This window comes from Ricinus communis, chromosome 8 (assembly GCF_019578655.1).
Source record: "Ricinus communis isolate WT05 ecotype wild-type chromosome 8, ASM1957865v1, whole genome shotgun sequence".
NCBI lineage: Eukaryota > Viridiplantae > Streptophyta > Magnoliopsida > Malpighiales > Euphorbiaceae > Ricinus > Ricinus communis.
In genome coordinates, this window is record NC_063263.1 from 10,769,414 (window position 1) to 10,783,758 (window position 14,345).

Sequence of the window (14,345 nt, forward strand, 5' to 3'; positions counted from 1 at the left end):
ACGGATCATGACCCTACAACTTGTAATATATGCATGTAACAGGCACACAAAGATCATGATCTTTTCATAGTGCATGTAAACAGACATGAAAGGACTGCCAACTTGATCTATCAACAAAAAGGACAAAGAAGAAGAAGACTACAACTTTTATATGCATGTCAAGAAAACACAATATGTGAATTTTCAAACTTTTTTGTTTGCGATCCACGTTTTGACAATTGGATAATATACAACATAAAATCAATTGTGAAAATTAATTATAAAGTGACGGGTATTATTACTAATCGGTTGTTATATTTTTATATTAATTGATTTTTAATCGTGAGTGATTAATAATAATAATAATAAATTAATCAATATAAATATAACAATTAATAAATTATATCACATACCACCACTGTTTATAATCTGATTTAAGAAATTGATATAGATTCAAGGTGGCAACCACCTTGTAATATACTATTTCTTTTATTTTCTTAAATAATAATTTTATTTATTGAGTTTTCTTTTCTAATATGATCTGCTTTAGAAGGGGGCGATATGAAATCTTGCATTACTGAATGAAATCTAAGACGACGGTAAAATTCCAACAACCACCGATTGATTGAATGAGTTAACCCAACAACTACCGCAAAATCCACATAAATAAAACCCAAACAAATCTCTAATAAATAAATCTCCACAGCATATAAAAGCAAATCCATCTTTTTACTAATTTGTTGATTGATTAGAAGAAAAGCAGAACACCAATTTTGTCAAATATTCACCAGATAATATAACAGTAGAAAAAAAGACCACCATTATCAAAAATCCTAAAACATCAATTTCCAACAGTACTCGCTTTCGTGGACAACTGTTTTTGTTCTTTTCTTTTTTTGGCTGTCCCGAATCTCCGATTGTGGCCAATCGAGCGTTGGTGGAAGGTCGCTGTGGGATTGGCGGCGGTGCTGTGGTCATATGGTGGTGGAGATGAAAGTAAGGAGGAGGTGTGACTAGAGATTCAGTGAGAATTAAAAGCAGAGAAAGAAGCCAGTCAAGTTTTGCTGACCTGAGGAAAAACAATATGACGAAATTGAAATTTCATATAAGGCAATTACAAACTAATTGATGCTGATATATGTTGTAAATAATTATATGTTCATATATACTAAGAGATAATGTATAAATAAAACTAAAAGCTACACACTCATTATATAATTTTATTTTTATTTATATTATAGAGCTATTTTCCAACTAATACTATTGAATTTTAGAATATTAACTATACTGTATAATTTTTCTATTCGTTCTTCTTTGACTCATCCTAATATTGGAGCATTAAACATTCTTTCAACTTTTATATATATATTTTTTAATTTTTGATGTTTGTATTTTTGGCATTCATGTGGATTTATGTGAAATTTCTTTTAATCAGCTAATTTTTAGCATGACTATTCAATTGAATAAAGTAAGTAAAATTAATATTTAATTAATAGTATATAAATATATGTTTATATCTATAAGTGATAAATAATTTTAGTACTTTAAAGTCATTTTTTAGAAAATCTTGGTTCGTTATTTATAATATTTGTAGAAAACAATAACTATTAGTTTAAGTGAAAAGTGTTTGAAATATGTAGTTGGGAATATTCTTATAAATATATTCAAAAGAAAAAAAGAATTTCATGGTAAAGGTGGAATAAATTTGTTAGGATTAAGAGTGAACAAAATCTTTCTGTGATATTTGTTATCGTGAGCTCCAAACAGAAAATTAAAGAGTCTTTTGTTATATTCTGTTATGTTCAATCCTGAAAACCAAACGCATTATGATTAATCCTGTCAACAAAAGCAGGGTATAAAATCTCATGTCAATAAAGGCTGCAACTTGTAGTAAATTTGAGATTTGAGATTATCAATTATAATTTATTTGAAAGTCATTAAATATTAAAAGATTATTTTTTGTTACATGTCTATGATCAAAAGAAAGTAATTATTATGAAATTGAATTGATTAAATAGAAGTTAAATAAATTAAAAAGTATTAGAGTCTAATAAATAAATTTAGGAATACTAAAATGACTATCATTAATAACTTAGTTAGTCGGAATTTTATTATAAATTGTTATTATTTTTTATTTTCTTTGCAATATAGGATATCTAATGGTAATGAAGTGAAAATTATATTTTCTATTCAAAGAAAAGTATCATTATTATAAAATTATCTTAGAACATAATCCTTTTATGCCAATTACTTAGTTGAATTCAAAACTAAATCTTGCATTTTATAATGAATTTTTATTTTATATAGTAAGTTTATTGATTTTAAGTTTATGTATGTAATATATTAATCTTGTACTATCTTATAGTTTTCATTCTTTGTAAATTTAATTAATTAATAATTTTAATATTTAATAATTTATTGATTGATAAAGTACATTAATTATAAGAAAATGGACTGTACTGTGCCTTAAACGATGAAGAAAGAGATGTTCCACTTGCTCTGTGTGGGTGCAGTGCTTTGATATATATTTGGGGAAGGCAATAGGGCATGGGAATTAGATTGAGTGGAGAATTTTGGACATTGTTATATGTTTATTTTAGTGGTAATCTATGACCTAATTACCTTTGCAGAAAGTTGTATACATGAGAGATTAAAAAAAAAAAAAAACATGCTACAATGTGCTATCTGGAGATGTTGGATTAGTGAAGTGGAGTCACAAATGATCCGTACAAGTGGATGAAGCAAAGGCAATAGCCAACACAGGACAACTCATTAATTGGACGCCCATGCTTTTGTATTTTAATTAACTATTAAACCATGCTTAATTTAGTTTTCATCAATCTTTTATTATTGTTATTAGCCACCTTCCCCACTTGCCCCAGAAGAAGCTAATGTTACCATTCACTGCCTATCATCTTTCAACTTGCTCACTCTTTTTCATTCTATATCCATTTTGATCTTGCATCGGATTACCTTTTTTTTTTTTTTTAAATCTCATTTCTTATATTAAAAGCTCAAATAAATATATTTTATTATCAAAATCTTTGACATTGTCATGTGATTGAAATCTCTTGACCTTCTAAAAAGAATTCAAGGTAATAATATAAATAATCACTAAATTTTTATATTTAATTTCATTTTAATTATAAAACTTTTAAGTTGTTTTGTTTCAATCATCTAATTTTAATTTAGTCGCTTCGCAAATAAAAAGATTGACACATGATAAAAACAATCAATAAAAAAAAATAATTTAGAAAGAAATGTGAAATTTTTTATTGGCAAGATGACCAAATTACAACTAAAATTAAAATTGAATAATTGAAATGAAATAAATTATTCCTAAATTCTTTTTTAGGTTCATATTATTTTAGTGCAGTGCACAATCATGATCTATTATTTTTTTCTAAAAAGTATGAAATATTTTTAGGTAAAGTTCATTTTTGGTTTAGATTAAGACGTAATCAATAAAATATGAGTTTTAGGAATTCTTGAAAATGTAAGAACCAATTAAATTAAAATTGAAAAGTTTAGATGGGTTGTGGCATGTTTAATTGTAGAAAAATTAATAAAAATATCTATATTTATTTGATTTTTATAAAAAACGTGGTGTAATTTTTTTTTATATTCTCACTGTGTGAAAATATCAAAAATATGGTTTTTAATTTTTTTTAAAAAATATGCATTTTAGTTAGTTTTATTTTTTTTGATTGTTTTTTGGTAAAATAATCAAAGAAAAACTAAAAAATAACTGCTCCATATTTTTGAAAAAAATAGTTAAAAAAATAATATTGTTGAAAAAATATATACAGTAAAAAATGATTATTTTTTTATTAATTTTAGAATATTTCTAAAAATTCCCTTATATTCTACTCTACTTGACATTCAACCCATGCATAATTAATGCATAGAGGCATCCGGTCCAATGTTAGCTAACTGAGGGCCTTTTTGGCATTACATTACATTAATATTTTTTAAGTTGTAATTAAACTGTGAAATTCATTTAAAAAAAAAAAAACTGTGAAATTAAGTAAAAGGGTAACCACGCAATCACACTTGGGTTTCCATGCTCAAATCACTAGTTACTGAATATATTTGGCTCACTTTTTGGGATTTACAGCTTGCTCGGTGGTGTCCATGGTTAATGATTTTTGTTTCCCTTTTAACTTCTTTAGGTACTCTTATTGGTTGCGGTAATTCTTTTGATGTAATAGTGTTGAGATTTTGAGTTGTTAGGGTTGTTAGGATATGATAAGTATTTATCTTTTAAATTTAGGATATGATAAGTATTTATCTTTTAAATTTAGAGTCTAGCTATTAAGAGTTTGTTATTTAGTTTCTATCAAAGTATTAAATATAAGTATAAATATAAGGTTGATGCATCTCTTTTTGATATCAGAATACAATAATGAAAATCTAATTCTTAGATTATTTCTTTCAAGTTGGTATCAGAGCCTACCAAAAAAAAAAAAAAGCTTTGAAATACTTAAAACAACATGAGTGGTAGAGATGGTGAACCATCTGGATCGAAACCTATTATCATTCAATCTGAAGGAGCATTCAATGCAGGAATTACGCTTACAAAATCAAATTATGATGTATGGTCTCAACTAATGGAAATGCATATTGCTGAAAGAGAAAAGCTTTCCTATATTCGGGGAAAAACAAAACCACCTGCTGAATCAGAGGATGGGTATGAGAAGTGGTATGCTGAAAACCAAAAGGTGAAAAGATGGCTGCTAATGTCTATGAGTCCAGAGATTATGAAGCGATATTTTCGTTTATCCACCGCCTCTATGAAATCCTGGATCGCTTTATCAAAAGCTTTCTATGATGGCGTTGATGAGTTGCGACTCTTCGCCTTAAACCGGAAAGCATTTGCGTACCAAACAGAATAGAAGATCTCTCCGAATATTATGGAGAACTAACTGCAATTTTTCATGAATTGGATCACAGAGACAAAGTGGTCATGAAGGATCCTGATGATGTGGTTGCGTACAAAAAATCTATTGAACGACTACGGGTGCATATATTTTTAGCTGGACTGGATGATTACTTTGAGGAGGTTTGCGAAGAAATCCTACGTCAGGAGTCTACTTCAGGCCTAGAAGAAAGCTATGCCCTGATTCGACGAGAGGAGAACCGCCGTGTAACATTAAAAGGAGACTATGGAGACTCCGATGCTGCTGCTATGGTGATTCGCAACAAGTCAAAGACATCTATTGGTATTAGAAAGTCCACACAAAAATGTACTCATTGTAATAAGTCAGGCCACATCAAAGATTGTTGCTTTGAGCTTGTTGGCTATCCAGATTGGTGGGATCAGAATCGAGGATCACAAAGAAGGAAAGCTAAGAATTCCCCGATTTCATTACTTTAAAACCAAAACAAGTGAGGACAATGTTGAATCAACTTCAACATTAGTAGCAACCACAAGCAAGGAAGGTAAGGTGTTTAATATTTCTACATCCTGTTTGTGATAATACATGGATAATTGATTCGGTGCTTCCAAATCATATGACCTTTGATTCTGGACAGTTAAGAAACTTAGACCATCCTTACAAAAATCTGTTTTGATAGCAAATGGTAATGAGGTTCCAATTATTGGAGAGGGATCTATTACTGCCACTAATTCTTTAAATTTAGACTCAGTTTTAATTGTTCCATCATTAAATTACAGCCTTTTATCTGTTTCCCAAATAACATCAGCTTTGTCTTGTATTGTTATTTTTTGGCCCAATTTCTGTTGTTTTAAGGATATCCAAACGAAGCAGGCGATTGGCTGTGGTATTAGGCGAGGAAATTTGTACTACTTGGACATGCAATCAAATACTTCTTCCAAGTTGCATCATGCGTTTGCAATGGATGGTCCAAAGAAGGAAAAAAATGAAGCAGAAATCTAGTTACAACATAGACGACTAGGGCATGCTTCTTTTGGCTACCTAAAAAAGTTATTTCCTGGTTTGTTTAACAACATTGATGTTTCTATTTTTTGTTGTGATGTTTGTGAACTTGCCAAGAGTCATCGAAGCTCTTTTTCATCAAGTTTTAATAGAGGTCATTTACCTTTTATGATTGTTCATTCTGATGTTTGGGGTCCATCTAAAATTTCAACTTTGGGGGGATCTCGTTGGTTTGTTACTTTTATCGATGATTGCACAAGGATGACTTGGGTGTGCTTAATGAAATCTAAGAGTAATGTGAGTGCATTATTTCAGAAATTTCATACACATGTTAAGACTCAATATAATGCACATATTCAAGTGCTTCGCAGTAATAATGGTGGTGAATACCATAACTCTGAATTGAAGCATTATTTGGAAGAAAATGGAATTGTCAATCAAAGTACATGTGTTTATACACCCCAACAAAATGGGGTAACTGAAAGGAAGAATAGGCATTTACTAGAAGTTGTTCGTGCCTCATTGCTTCATGCAAAAATGCCATTATCATATTGGGGAGAAGCTCTTACTTCTGCTGCATATTTAATTAACCGAATTCCTTCACGGACTCTTGATTTTCAGACACCTTTTCAGGTTCTTAATGATACTACAACTGCTCCATCAACATCAAACTTACCTCCTCGTGTCTTCAGCTGTGTAGCATTTGTACATATTCATAAACATCACCGCCATAAGCTTGCTCCTCGAGCAATAAGATGTGTGTTTCTTGGATATGCAACAAATAAAAAGGGGTACAGGTGTTATCATCCTCCAACTCGACGTATGTTCATATCCATAGATGTAGTCTTTCATGAAGATGTGATGTATTTTGAGTCTGAATTTCCGGAGGAGAGACATGAAGAAATTCAGACATTAGATTATCAATTTCAGGAGGAGTATGAAGTGGTTGATAATGAAGTTGGTGATCACTCAAAAAATCATGGGATACGTATTGAGCAAGAAGATCTAACTCCATCGATTGAAGAAGAGTCCTCAAGTGAAGAAGACCCTGAATCCCAAGCTGAAATACCACGCCAATCACCTGCTGAAGATATTCCTATTCTTGAACCCGATCCACCGAGAAAACGATTACCAGAACAATCCACCAGAGGTATTCCTAAACTTAGTTATGAGCCTGAAATTTCTAGTAAAGTTAAATACCCAATGAGTCATTATGTATCGAATCATAACCTGTCAGAATCAAATAAGTCATCACAAATCAATTATCTAATGTCTATTCCTAGCAAAGGGAAGCTTTATCCCGATCCAAAATGGAAAGCTGCAATGAACGATGAAATGAAAGCCTTGCAAAAGAATGAAACATGGGAGCTTGTTGATTGTCCAGCAGGAAAGAAACCAGTAGGGTGTCGTTGGGTCTACACCATAAAGTATAAAGCAAATGGCACAATCGAGCGATTCAAAGCAAGATTGGTAGCAAAAGGATACACTCAAATCTATGGGATTGATTACATCAAACCTTCTCTCCCTGTAGCTAAAATCGATCATGAGAGTGTTATTATCCTTGGCTGCAAATCTGGGTTGGTCATTACAGCAGTTTGATGTTAAGAATGCTTTTTTACATGGTGAATTATCCGAAGAAATCTATATGGAGCTTCCACCTGGATGTATGTCAACAATGCGGAATAAGAAAGTTTGCAAGTTGAAGAAATCGTTGTATGGACTGAAACAATCTCCATGGGCATGGTTTGGGAGATTTTCAAAGTCTATGAAAGCTTTTGGATATCATCAGAGTAATGGAGACCATACCTTATTCATAAAGAAGGCAAATGGGAAGATCACAGCTCTCATTATCTATGTGGATGACATGGTAGTTATGAAATGATCCGGAAGAGAGGGAAGGCATTACAAGAATACTTGTCCAAAGAGTTTGAAATGAAAGACCTGGGTTGCTTGAAATATTTTCTTGGAATTGAAGTTTCAAGATCAAAGAAAGGAATTTTTCTGTCCCAAAGGAAGTATGCATTGGATTTATTGCATGAAACTGGAATGTCAGCATGTCAACTAGTTGACTCACCAGTTGAGGAAGGCCTGAAGTTGTGCATTGAGGTAGACCAAGTACCCGTTGATAAAGGAAAATATCAGAGACTTGTAGGAAGATTAATGTATTTAGCTCACACAAGACCTGATCTTGCGTATGCTTTGAGTATTGTTAGCCAATTCATGCATAATCCTTGAGAAAGACATATGAATGTTGTCATAAGAATCTTACGGTATTTGAAGTCTGCACCTGGAAAAGGAATTTTATTCACTCAACATATGGATTGGCAAAACATGAGGTTTACACTGATCAATGGATCAATCGATGATAGACGATCAACTGCAGGGATATTTTTCGTTTGTGGGTGGAAATCTTGTGACATGGAGAAGCAAGAAGCAAAATGTTGTTGCCGGTCTAGTGCAGAGGCCGAGTTCGGGAGGAATGGTCATTGGTGTGTGTGAAGCCTTATGGTTAAAATAAATTTTGGAAGATTTAGGTTACGCACTGAGGCAGCCAGTTAGATTGTATTGTGACAATAAAACAGCACGTGATATAGCTTATAATCCAGTACAGCATGATCGGACAAAGCATGTAGAGGTTGACAGATTTTTTATCAAAGAGAAGTGGGATGAGAATATCATAGAATTGCCTAAAGTATGTTCTGAAGATCAGTTGGCTGATATCCTTACCAAAGCAGTCTCGAGTCACATGTTCTTTAAGTGTCTAGGCAAATTGAGCATGTATGATATTTATGCACCAACTTGAGGAGGAGTGTTGAGATTTTGAGTTGTTAGAATATGATAAGTATTTATCTTTTAAATTTAGGATATGATAAGTATTTATCTTTTAAATTTAGAGTCTAGCTATTAAGAGTTTGTTATTTAGTTTCTATCAAAGTCTTACATATAAGTATAAATATAAGGCTGATGTATCTCTTTTTGATATCATAATACAATAATGAAAACCTAATTCTTAAGTTATTTCTTTCAAATAATAGTATATGTAGACTTGCTAATTTGGCGGTCCATGAGGTTGCTACTGTGGCTCTAACTTGTGAAGAGCCTTATGTGGTTTGATCATTCACCATTTGTGGCTAGTTTATGTAATTTCGACAAGTTTTATGCCTTCATATTGAGATTATAGATTGTTCATTTTCAAAAAAGACAAAAAATTGAGAGAGAGGACTTGTTCATGACCCTGGGCTTGGGAGCACTCAACGGGTTCTTATCCATAAAGATAAATGAGCTTGAACACTAGAAGTGGTCTGTATTTTGGAAAATGCATTTATTAGACATTGAACATTTTCAAAATGAAGCAATTGCCAGAAATCTTATTAAGTAACTCAGCATTTTGGACAATACATTGCTCATAGAACCTGACGCTCATAATATTACCTGTTGGTCTGAATATTAATATGTATCATATGAAGGTAACACAGCTTTCGATTTTCATTCATAAATTGAGAAGGTCTTTCTTTCCCCAATCTCATTCCACTGCATTGTTAACGAAGGTTACTAATTTCCGACCAATTGAATACCATAAGATCGGACAAGAAAAAACTGTTACCAAAAGATCAAAAGCCATTCACGCCGTGGAGGAAGAAGAAGCACCAACTCTGACAATAATCCTAGTAATCTTCCTTCCAATCAAAGTAACATTCTTAGCACCAACAAACTTAGACTTCCTAAATAATCTAACAATTTCACTAACCCCATTATCATCACACTGTCCAACAACCACTATACAAACACCACCATTCCTCACAGTCCTCTCCATCTCCCCCACAAATCTGACCGGAAACAAAGCCTCCATTAAATGGGCACTAAAACCCAAATCAAAAACCCCATCAAAAAAGGGTAAATTATTAGGATCAGCCTTTCTAACAAGCGGCAACGAATCAACCAGCTCAACACCCGTAATATCAACAACACCTATTTTATTCAAAGCCATGACTTCGTGGCCAGCACCAGCAGAGACACAAAGGACTTTAGAGTTGTTATGTAGGAGATGGAGGTTTTGGAGATGTGAAAAGAATGTGGTGTAAGAAGCAACTTGAGAAAGCCATGCATTTGAGGACCAGAGGCGTTGGTTTTTTTTGGAGAGTGGCAGATGTGGCCGGTGTTTGAGGGATGGGTCGCAGGTTGATGTTGGGAATTTGAGGTGGGGTTTTGTGACGGGTGTGTTGGGTGCTACACATGTTGCTGGTGTTTCAAAGTAAAGATGGAGAAGTATGATTGTTGATACTGTTATGCAAAGAATTGAAATTTTGTTTAGGAAATTCTCTATATGTGTCTCCATTTGGGTTTCTTGGAGTGGAAATTAGATCAGATCAAGGCATAGCTCTCTCAGATCTATTTGCTGATGAAGATTAGACAACTTTTACAGTTCTATTTTGGGTTAATTGTAAAAAAGAAAAGAATCAATTGAAAAGGTCTACTACCATAGGATAATACTTAAATGTAATACGCAAACGTACGTATGCAGGAAGATTAGAGTTTTTATTTGTTTATTTATTTTGGGTTGGTATAAGAAAGACACGAAATTACTTTATATTATTCAGAAACTCCCAGATGAATAAATAACTTTATTAAGCTTGTATATTTGTTCTTCTGAAGATGGTAGAGACGTTCATGTCTGAAAAGGTCTAATTACTTGTTCAATAATATAATCGTATATATTAATATAATGGTCTATTTACTCTGTCTATCGATCTATGTTGATTATATTACGTTAGAGTTGCATTGACATTCTTAATCTAACATAGTAGGTATATATTAATATAATGGTATATTTACCTTAAACTTTAAGCAAAATGTCAAATTTTGATGTGTTTAAAGATTTTTAAAAATTAATAAAACCACTCAACTTCTCATATATATAATATTTAAATCAGCATCCATGCATGTGGACTTTGAGTATTGAACTTGGAGATTAGAAAAAAATCTAAAAAATAAAATAAGAAAAATGCAACCATTACACTATCAAATTCCTCTAAACAAATAATTTCTCATACGAAAAAGTCTATTCATATAGTGCTTTGAATATTTTTAATAAGAGATAACTATATTTTTGGTATTTAAATTTGTCAAAAAAATAACAACCGAGTAGTTGAATTTTTAAAACTAATAATTAAGTGCAGCAATCTGAAAAGAATAACAAAATAGTATATTCAGCAGCTCACACATTATAAATATCAATAGAAAAATTTTATGTTAAATGAAATGAAAAATAAAAAAAATATAATAAAGTTGTGTTGTAAAAATAATAAAATGATAAAGTTGTCCATCATATACAAATATATTTTTAGCAAATCGTTAGAGTTTTATAATGCAATAAATATTAGAATTTATGAATTGAAGATTAAGGACTAATACTACTAAATTAATAATTAATAGAGGTTAGAAAAAAAGAGTTATATAAGATAAATTTATCCTAAGGCTATATCACTAATGAATCTATTTTAGTTCTTGGTATATTCAGTAATTTTTACTCTTTTATCTATACCCGAAAGTCACCTGATAAAAACACCATTTTGTTATTTTTTTCAAACGTTGCCACGTTGAATTGTTAGTTTAAAATCAAATTTCATTTTTTACAGAACTTCTAAATGAAACTCATACCATAATCACACCATTGCATAAGATACAGAAGAGAATTAAAAATACTGTGGAATGTAGAATCAGTGGTTATCAAATACCACAATAGAATCTAATTGGGCGGTGGTTGTTTTGATAGAAATGAAGAAATTCAATATGATTGAATGGCTTGTAAGTAAGTGGATGATCCTCATTGACCAGCTCTTCAGGCACTTGTAAATTTCCATTGTTGAATGTAAACAGCCCCATCGAATATCTATCTACCTTCCCGTTCATGATCACTTGGTGTCTGGGAGATTTTATCCTGTCATTGCTCCATGCCTGAAACAATGTATATAATTAATCATGGAATACATCAACAATTATCATGTCAATTCATGTCTTCTGTCTTGCTTTTTCTAATTACTTCACCTCTAAAACGAAAAGGAGTTTTTATTTTTTCTCTGTTCTAGCTAAAATATATTTGATGTGGATATATATATAGCGACTCACCATTAAGGCATCACCCGCCATGACTACGAAGGATGTAGGAGAAAAATCTACATTGATCTTTTTGCCATCCTTGGTGTCTATCTCCAAACCATTAACTTGATTCTGATGAAGTATGGTTGTGAAGCTGGTGTCTGTATGAGCTCCCAACCCTAAAACAGTCTCATCCTCTTTGGGTGCTCTAGTTTTCAGGAGTCGAATAACGTAACAAGTAGATTCGACATAAGAGTCATGGTATTTCCCCAATCCATAGCTTTCAAATATCATTCTTGTCACGATTTTATCAAGCTCCACTACAAGCTTCCCGTATGCATGAATGCATTCACTAGACATTGCAGGAAAGGAAAAAGAAAAAGGAAAAGAAGAGGAAAAGATTAGACATGCAACTATGATAAAGAAATACTTCTAATCACTGAGCTTTAGATTGATAGTTCTGGAGATGTATCCAGGTCTAGAACTGTGATTTTGAATCTGGAACCCAAAAAACCAAAAAAAGCAAGCAATATATTTTGGAGCTTGGGTTTGAGTATAATACCTGAAGCGATCATTTCCATTAGGCCACATGAGGTTGGTGAAATTCTGAGCTGCCTCAGGAGTATCTGCATCTTCAATGCCCATACTTTCATGGAGAGGAATCCTGGAATTCTGTCCAATATAGCTAATCAAAGGCCTTTGGCATTTATTTTGCATCTTAACTGCTGTAGGAAGATCAAACAACTCCTTCAGCTCCGCAAACACTTCATCACGAAGCTCTAGAGATAGTTTCTTGTACTCTACCACAAAACAACCATATTCTTCAAGTGCTGTCCTAACTTCACCACAAGCTTTGAGCCAACAACTTGAACCAGGCTTCAAAGTTTCCTGGCTGAAGTCAAGAGCAGGAAGTTTTGGTGCTGCTTCAACAACCATAATTCTTGATTTTTGTTTTTCTTCCTTCTTTTTTTTCCTTTTTGGTTGCGTAGCAACTTAACAGGTTTAATGCGTGATGGGTGCTTGTTTCTTGCTTCCTATCCTTGCTTTTTATAGGAAGAAAGAGGGTGCTTTTCAAGTCATTACAACAAGTAAGAAATTAAATAATGAAAGCCTAATCAGTCATGAACCATGTAATATATATGATGTCTGCGAAATCATGTTCCGTTGATCCTAGACTTTTCAAAATTTCTAACATGGAAAAGTTTGCAGTCAAAATCCTTACATTAAAACGGACTACTTAGACAAAGTGTCTGTAATTAAGGATTTGAATGGAGCATTATTTATATGCCTCTTGTTGCTATAATTAATGGAAATTTCTTGATTATTGTTAGTATATCACATCTAATTGTTTTTAAATGTTTTATACTTAAATAATTGAGAGAAGGTGGTAATATATTTAAAATTTTATAATTGTCTTAGATTTATCAATCATCTAATAATAATAAAATAAAGACGAGCTAAAAGAATTCATATTTAAAGAGTCTATTTGGGTCGCAATCAAGAGCTTCAATTTTATAATCTAGGGAAATTATTAATCCGTGTCTGAATTTTGATGGATTTTGGCATAATTTGTTTTATCTGGACAATTGTCATGTTCCTAGTACCTAAAAAAACATATTCTTAATGACAATTTTCTATATACACATAGAAGACGAAGTTGTTTAATCTTTTGGTGAGGGATACAAAGTCAAAGAAAGAAAGAAGGCCAATGAATGATATAGCTTATTAGCCGTTAATTTAGAGTTGATGTGGGTTTGATGTAGCCCTTTTTCATCTTGCATCTTCATGAAATTCAAACTTGAATTAACGTAAGAGTTTACTTGATGCCTCATTAGGCTTACTGAATTAATCAAATATCAAGCTCAGCAATAGAATTGATTTCATTGTAGAATTTCCATTAGTATATACTCTTATAGTATGTCAATATTTTAATTGAATAAAAAGAAATCTTGACTCCCAGGTTTAATTATTAATTACAGGAAGTTGTCAGGTTAATTTATAATAATAATTATTATTTATTTTATTATTATTATTTTTTTAAAATTTTTATTGACACTTTACCTATACCAATAGTTGCATGATATGTTTCTCTATTATTATCTAGCTTAATAAAAGAAATTAAATTTACATTTTGAAATTAATCATAAATAATGGACAGTGAATAATATTGTATTTAACAACCATTTAAAGTTCATAAAATATTGTAGCAGTAGACATCTTTAGACCATTTTTTTTTTTTTTTTTATAAAGAAAATCAAACCATCTATTCCAAGCAGATTTATATTATTTTTTTCTCACATCATGGCATATTTATTATGAAGGTACTGTCGAAAATCAAATATTGTCTTAAAATAAGCACAACTTTAGAAC

The 14,345-nt window shown here is 31.7% G+C and overlaps 3 protein-coding genes across 3 annotated transcripts; 1 reads left to right on the forward strand and 2 right to left on the reverse strand.

Annotated features, from left to right (window-relative positions):
* The first annotated feature begins 7,757 nt into the window (after positions 1–7,757).
* LOC125370911 (uncharacterized mitochondrial protein AtMg00810-like) lies at positions 7,758–8,114 on the forward strand. Its single transcript, XM_048378360.1, has one exon. It carries the CDS (start codon positions 7,758–7,760, stop codon positions 8,112–8,114), a length of 357 nt encoding a protein of 118 aa, XP_048234317.1.
* Positions 8,115–9,182: 1,068 nt separating this feature from the next.
* Positions 9,183–10,479, reverse strand: LOC8282709. Its single transcript, XM_002517643.4, has one exon. The coding sequence runs from the start codon at positions 10,213–10,215 to the stop codon at positions 9,502–9,504; it is 714 nt and encodes a 237-aa protein (XP_002517689.2). The 5' UTR covers positions 10,216–10,479; the 3' UTR covers positions 9,183–9,501.
* Positions 10,480–11,555: 1,076 nt separating this feature from the next.
* On the reverse strand, positions 11,556–13,148 carry LOC8282710 (probable 2-oxoglutarate-dependent dioxygenase AOP1). Its single transcript, XM_002517644.4, has 3 exons — positions 12,538–13,148; positions 12,006–12,327; positions 11,556–11,834 (listed from the first exon to the last, which is right to left on the reverse strand). Exons 1-3 carry the CDS (start codon positions 12,909–12,911, stop codon positions 11,607–11,609), a joined length of 924 nt encoding a protein of 307 aa, XP_002517690.1. The 5' UTR covers positions 12,912–13,148; the 3' UTR covers positions 11,556–11,606.
* Positions 13,149–14,345: the final 1,197 nt, after the last annotated feature.